This window comes from Oncorhynchus mykiss, chromosome 25, assembly GCF_057628025.1.
Source record: "Oncorhynchus mykiss isolate SJ-2025 chromosome 25, ASM5762802v1, whole genome shotgun sequence".
NCBI lineage: Eukaryota > Metazoa > Chordata > Actinopteri > Salmoniformes > Salmonidae > Oncorhynchus > Oncorhynchus mykiss.
In genome coordinates this window covers 16199518-16207419 of record NC_143046.1, presented here as the reverse complement: position 1 = coordinate 16207419, position 7902 = coordinate 16199518, and the positions used below count along the sequence as shown (strand labels likewise).

Sequence of the window (7902 nt, the reverse complement as noted above, 5' to 3'; positions counted from 1 at the left end):
AGTCGTTGGGTTTTGTTACACCAGAAGTCCATTCCTTTCCAACGGAACGCTGCATTTGTCTTGCAGCATTGTGTTGCAGAGGCAGTTGCAGTGCGATCTGTGTGGTGCATACTTTGGATTTATTGAATTTATGCATCAAATTGTATGTATTGACAGAAATTGTAAATGTTGAAGTTTTGTTTCATACATATCCAGATTATGCTGCGTACCATTTTGCTGTTGGTATGTTAAAGGCACTGCACGATCAATCCGACATCTGTGTTGTCCATACAGCATTTACTGGGACGTGGCCTCCACAGAAGAGAGAGCAAACCTTTTTTTGTTCTTCATGGAGCAACGCAGAGCTGTTGTGAAGGAATTTTGGTATTTATTAGGATCCTCATTAGCCGCTGCAAAAGCATCAGCTACTCTTCCTGGTCTCCACATGAAACATGACATCATACATAGTACAGAACATGATTTGCTTAGAAGGAAGAAAGCTTGTGTTTATACAGGACCTCCCGCCATCCATCATTCAACCAATCATGTCAATGCAGAGCTGTATGGAGCCCTCCACAATGTTACAACATTTGAGAGGTGCACAGCGATGCAGAACAGAGCTCAATTTGGCCTCTGCATGCCTACAGAGGCTCCACAAGTACGTCACACCATCCATTTGGCACCTACAACCACATTTTCGGTTCAAGCATAAATGGGCTTTTAGATGTATGTGCCAATGCATAAACAGTGCAATTACGCAAAGGTTATTTATTTATTTTTTATTTAACCTTTATTTAACTAAGCAAGTCAATTAACAACACATTCTTAATTACAAACCCTAACCCGGACGATGTTGGGCCAATTGTGCGCCTGGAATCGAACCAGGGTCTGTAGTGACGCCTCTAGCACTGAGATGCAGTGTCTTAGACCACTGCATAACATTCCCCCCATAGATGCATTTGAGTATATTAGAATGTAGAATGACTCCAAATTCAGATGTAAGAAAACGTTATACACTAATTAAACACTAGATGAACCAAGGAACCATAGCAGTTATGACTGTTTGAATCTAATTCCAAGTGTATAAAACAAAATAAAAACAGAGCGGCCATGAGACCCTCCTCGTGCGCGTCTCCTGAGAGGATGGTGGGTGCATTCCGTAGGTAGGGGCTCGAGCTGAAGTCACCGTTCCATATCATTGTAGCAGAGGACACGCGGGCGTCAGCAGCGCGCGAGAGAAAGAGCGGGAGGAGAGAGGAGATAGTGACTGCAGTTACACGTTCCCTCTCGATATTGGATCTATGTTGTTGTAAGAGCATCTGTAACCGGTAGGAAAGGAGTGGGGAAGAGGAGGTATACACTAACTCACCAAGGAAAGACCTATGCTTGGATTTTGCCTCCTTTTTCTTCGCCAATGCAAAAGGAAATATGCAGCGAAGCTTCACCCTCCTGTACACCAGTTTTCTGGGGATGTGCTTGGGTTCAAGTTTTCCAAGTAACATCAATATAGGTAGGTGAAAAACCCACGCGTAAAATGAAGCCTGGCAGAATTATTGTATTTTTGTATGTATTTGTTTAGTGTACACATTTGATTTCTTGGCATAGGCCTATTTGAATGGACAATGGCAAGTTAGTGAATATGCCTTTTCTGAGGCTATAAAGTTGTATTCAACATATTTTGCTGATAAAAGAGTCCGGAAATATTTATCTCTCTGTGTTTGCGTTTTATTTTGCCGATAGAAGTTTTATAAATAACCGTTGAATATGTATCTTTCACAGGGGGACTATTCCCAACCGAATCTCACGAATATGACGTGTTTCGGTTCGCGCTCTCGCACCACCAGGATATCCCCAAACTGGTGCCGCAGGTGGATATGGTCAAGATAGGCAACAGCTTCTCCATGACATATGCCTGTAAGTCTTTTTTCCCAGGGTCTCTGTTCTCCCCATTCCACCCATCCCTCCCAGTTATTTCTTAGTTTCCCTCATGGGTTATTTATTCATACGGTCAATCTGTTGTCCTCCCGCTCAACGAAACCACTGGCCAACGCTTGTCCAGAAATGATTAGTCTGTGCTACGTAGAGGTGTCTGACATTGATAGATGTAGTTATGACATATACAATTACATCTGGTTATTCTGTCACTGTAAAGATGGTCCGAGAATGTGTGATTTTTTGCATCCATCTGCATCGCTCTTTTTCATAAGAGGCTGGGTGTGCGCGCGTGTGAGATTCTCGTAAGAGGCTGTGTGTGTGCGTTTGTGACTCTATCTTGTAAGAGGCTGTGTGTGTGTGACACTCTTCTAAGAAGCTGTGTGTGTGGGCGTGTGTGACTATCTTATAAGAGGCAATGTGTGTGCGTTTGTGTGACTCTTTTAAGAGGCACCGTGTGTGCGTGTGTGAGCAAGAGAGAGACCTCAGTGCAATGAACACATTTTTTCTGACAAATCTACCCATATCAGTAGTATCATGTAGGCTACAGACAATATAACCAGATGAAACAAAGTGGTTATATACTTTATATTTAAAATATTGATTTTGTTTTGATACCCTTCCCCCATTTAGCCTACTACACAAGCCAACATTGAAATTTGATCTGTGACAGCGCTGATCAAGCAACTTCCCTTTCCCACCGACATTCAGGATAAACCTGTTCCCACAAAGCCCTGTTCCTAATTACAGATGGATTTCTATTCGTTTAGCTTCAGCTGGCACCAGCTACTCAGCTTAGCTTTCTCATTACAGTAGCCTAGCCTACAACACCATACCACTCAAATGGCTCCAAGCGCCGTGACTCACTCAACTTCATAAGGTAGGCTCTGTACGTTTCAGGAACACTTCTAAAATAGGGTTCTAATTACTGTAACACTGTAGGAGAAATATTACATAGTAGACATTCAATTTGTTCACCTTTAGACATCATTATCTTCATGGATGAGCTCACTTACATGGGGGCGAGCGTGTAAGGTGACACTCAGGCACGTAGGAAAGAGGATTTATAGTTTATTGTAAAGCCCTGTAGATCAATGGTGGTCACCGGTCCAAGTTACTCTCCTGTAAGTACATCAACCACCAATCGTCATTGCACGGCCTGTCTGCTCTGATGATGCCCAAATCAAATCATGCTTAATCGTTTTAGCAGCACTGTCACAATCACCTTCCCTTAACAGATACAGACACTGAAGCAGCTTCGTATCATGTTTTAAAGACCAAAGTGATATGGTAGCCCAATCATTCCCCCGTATGCTGAAAATCAAGAAAAAAACACTATAAAATGAAAAATAACTTCATTTCGGGAGTTATGTATGTGTATTTTTGTGTTTTCCAACCTTCACTTTTGGGATTTTAAACACCAAGGTGCCCTTGAGATTTTCTTGATTTAAGTTGGTACATCTAAAGGTAGGCCATGTCCCAGGTGCTCCATGTTGGACACTGTGCATCAGGTCTATGCAGCTGTGTGCTGGCTCCAGATGAAACATACACAATAGATTCTCCTCCCTGACAACTCTCTCTTTCCACACTAGTCTCCTCAGGACTGCTTGAAGTGCGACATTCAATTTCACTGGCAGAGTCTTCAGACATTGATAACCGTGTTGTTTCTGTGTTTTTTTTCCTACTCTGAGACAAGACTTGAATTTAAAGGCAGTTTTTATTCTGTTTCACATACCAGCCATGCTTTTCCTCTGATCTCTGCCTCGGCTCTGAAGAGACGCAGTTCCGTTTTGAAAAAAACTGAATGAAAAGGAAATCAGAAAAAATGGAAACCGTGGATGTATTTTAAGTCAGATGATATCTAATGCAATAGGACTGTAACACATGATATCTAATGCAATAGGACTGTAACACATGATATCTAATGCAATAGGACTGTAACACATGATATCTAATGCAATAGGACTGTAACACATGATATCTAATGCAATAGGACTGTAACACATGATATCTAATGCAATAGGACTGTAACTCATGATATCTAATGCAATAGGACTGTAACACATGATATCTAATGCAATAGGACTGTAACTCATGATATCTAATGCAATAGGACTGTAACACATGATATCTAATGCAATAGGACTGTAACACATGATATCTAATGCAATAGGACTGTAACACATAATATCTAATGCAATAGGACTGTAACACATGATATCTAATGCAATAGGACTGTAACACATGGTATCTAATGCAATAGGACTGTAACTCATGATATCTAATGCAATAGGACTGTAACACATGATATCTAATGTAATAGGACTGTAACACATGATATCTAATGCAATAGGACTGTAACACATGATATCTAATGCAATAGGACTGTAACACATGATATCTAATGCAATAGGACTGTAACACATGATATCTAATGCAATAGGACTGTAACACATGATATCTAATGCAATAGGACTGTAACACATGATATCTAATGCAATAGGACTGTAACACATGATATCTAATGCAATAGGACTGTAACTCATGATATCTAATGCAATAGGACTGTAACACACAATATCTAATGCAATAGAACTGTAACACATGATATCTAATGCAATAGGACTGTAACTCATGATATATAATGCAATATTTTTTAAAATATTTTTTATTTATTTTATTTAACCCTTATTTTACCAGATAAGTTTACTGAGAACACATTCTCATTTACAGCAACGACCTGGGGAATAGTTACAGGGGAGAGGAGCACACTACACAGGGCAATGTCCCCAATCCCTGCCCTGGGGCATTGGGATATTTTTTTTTAGAGCAAAGGAAACGGTGCCTCCTACTGGCCCCCCAACACCACTTCCAGCAGCATCTGGTCTCCCATCCCACTTCTGGTCCCCACAAGAATAGTTAAACACGCCCGGCATGAGGGGGAAGAATCAGCATGTTTACCAGAACAGTCATTGTAACCATTACACAACAATGTTATGTAGGAATGTCAATTACACCTGTCATAACGGCTCACTAACCTTTAATGTAGCCTACATCTTAGCTGACGCAGCTGGAGATTAGGGGGAGTATATTTTCTCTAGGCTAACACAAAATGAACTTTCTTGAGGAATTCCTATTCATACTAGAGCCAGAAATGTGAAATATTGATGCTCCCTGTCATTTATGCCCCAAGGTTTGTTTTGTATGTCACATTTCGACCCATCAGATCTGTGTCACAAACCAGGTTTCCATTCAACCGTTTTAAGCAAGTAAAGTTCCACGTTGGATAAAAAATGTCATGACAGGCCTGATGAAAACTTTCCAAATGTCGACAAAGCAAAATACGCTAGACAAGGTGGGATCTTTTTGTGTCGTTAAAATGAATTATGCGAGAAATGTCGGTGGAAACTCTTTTATGTGCAAACATTCATATCATAACCATAATATCAAAGTAAACTTAGAGTCATGTTGTGTGATCCTCCCACTACGACTCATCAGGAAAGCATTCAATTTATCTCACTACAATACATTTAAGTTAGCAAAAATAGATAAGATCTTGCTACCATGGAAAATTAAATACCTGTCTATTTGTGTAAAAATCACCCTGATTTAACTCTTTAGTCATATCCTATTTTCTTATGGCCCTGCTTACACCTAACGGCTTGTTTAAAAAAATATATATGAGCAAAATATATTCAATTTTATTTGGAATGGCAAGCCAGTTAAAATGAAATGGGCCTAGTTTTATAAAGAATATGAATTCAGAGGGCAGAAATGATTCAATATTAAAGCATTAGACCTCTCACTAAAGGCTTCAGTCATACAAAAACTATGCTTAAATCCAAACGGGTTCTCAATAATAACTTTTTCTCTTTATTCAGATTACAGCCTCTCATTTTGGTTATTTGAAAATGAAATCATCTCCAAAATATCGCTATTTTTAAAACAAGCCAAAGAAAGTTGGTTACTATTTCAGTTTAATCCACCAGAAAAGACACAACAAATATTACAGCAAATATTACGGTTCAACTCAAATATATTCATGTAAAAATATAAAATGTTAAAAAATGGTATAATCTTTGTAAATTATATCATAAATATAATTTAATTTGTAACAAATGCAGCTAAAGGAAATATATGTGTCATGTGTGCTCCCTCTCCGGACTCTAGGTCACCAGGCTGCTGATTATTACGCACACCTGTCACCGTCGTTACGCGCACCTGTGCGTCATTCGACTCACCTGGACTCCATCACTTCCTTGATTACCTGCCCTATATAAGTCACTTCCTTTGGTTCCTTCCCCAGGCGTTATTGTTTCTGTTTCAGTTTCATGTCTGTGCATTGTTTGTGTTTTCATTTATTAAATGATTCACTCCCTGCACTTGCTTCCCGACTCCCAGCGCACACGTTACAATATGGAAATCTGCTCTATTGAAAATATAGCCAACTCATTTCAGCATTACAGCAAAAATGGAGGAGACAAGTGGAAAGGGGAGAAGGTAAGGAACTTGTCTGTCGGCCCGCATTAAAGACCAAAATTGGTTAAAAAAATTGTGATGAATAAAAAAGTGTACCAGTTTCATTTATTAAGGACCAAACATTGACAGCTGTGCCATACAGGCGGCAAAATATTTGGAAAGAGATTTTCGATGTACCGATTCCATGGCACATGGTTTATAAACTGATACACAAAACAACGTCGGATTCAAAACTTTTCAGTGTCAATTATTATATGAAATTCTTGCAACCAATAGAATGTTATAAACAGTGCCTTCGAAAAGTATTCAGACCCCTTGACTTTTTCAGTTTCTTACGTTACAGCCTTATTCTAAAATGTATTAAATAAAATAAAAATTATTCAGCAATCTACACACAATACCCCATAATGACAAAGCCAAAACAAGTTTTTTAGAATTTTTAGAATTTTTAGCAAAAAACAGAAATACCTTATTCAGAAGTATTCAGAAGTAAGTATTCAGAACCTTTGCTCAAGTGCATCCTTTTTCCATTTATCATCATTGAGATGTTTTTTGATTGGAGTCCTTGGTTGGAGTCCACCTGTCATAAATTAAATTAATTGGACATGATTTGGAAAGGCACACACCTGTCTATATAAGGTCCCACAGTTGACAGTGCATGTCAGAGCAAAAACCAAGCCATGAGGTCAAAGGAATTTTCCGTAAAGCTCAGAGACAGGATTGTGTCGAGGCACAGATCTGTGGAAGGGTACCAAAACGATTCTGCAGCATTGAAGGTCCCCAAAAACACAGTGGCCTCCATCATTCTGAAATGGAAGAAGTTTGGAATCACCAGACTCAGCCGGGCTTGGGGGAGAAGGGCCTTTGTCAGGGAGGTGACCAAGAACCTGATTGTCACTCTGACAGAACTCTAGAGTTCCTCTATGGAGATGGGAGAACCTTCCAAAAGGACAACCATCTCTGCAGCACTCCACTCCACCTTTATGGTAGAGTGGCCAGACGGAAGCCACTCCTCTGTAAAAGGCACATGACAGCCCGCTTGGAGGTTGCCAGAAGGCACCTAAAGACTCTCAGACCATGAGAAACAAGATTCTCTGGTCTGTTAAATCCAAGATTGAACTCTTTGGCCTGAATGCCAAATCTCACGTCTGGAGGAAACCTGGCCCATCCCTACGGTGAAGCATGGTGGTGGCAGCATTATGCTGTGGGAATGTTTTTCAGCGGCAGGGACTGGGACACTAGTCAAGATAGAGGCTAAGATGAACAGAACAAAATACAGAGAGATCCTTGATGAAAACCTGCTCTAGAGCACTCAGGACCTCAGACTGGGGCGAAGGTTCACCTTCCAACAGGACAATGACCCGAAGTACACAGCCAAGACAACACAGGAGTGGCTTCGGGACAAGTCTCCGAATGTCCTTGAGTGACACAGCCAGACTTGAACCCGATCAAACATCTCTGGAGAGACCTGAAAATAGCTGTGCAGCAACTCTTCCCATCCAACCTGACAGA

At 40.3% G+C, this 7902-nt stretch overlaps 1 protein-coding gene across 3 annotated transcripts in view; it reads left to right on the top strand.

Moving 5' to 3' along the window:
• Positions 1 to 1133: 1133 nt before the first annotated feature.
• The window catches only part of LOC110504385 (glutamate receptor 1-like), a 180806-nt gene continuing 174037 nt past the window's right edge, over positions 1134 to 7902 (top strand). For all 3 annotated transcript variants that reach the window (XM_090220231.1, XM_090220233.1, XM_090220232.1), the window contains exons 1-2: positions 1134 to 1489; positions 1759 to 1893. In XM_090220231.1, the coding sequence (XP_090076357.1) occupies positions 1408 to 1489; positions 1759 to 1893 (217 nt within the window). In that variant the 5' untranslated portion in view covers positions 1134 to 1407. The remainder of the gene's footprint in view (positions 1490 to 1758; positions 1894 to 7902) is intronic.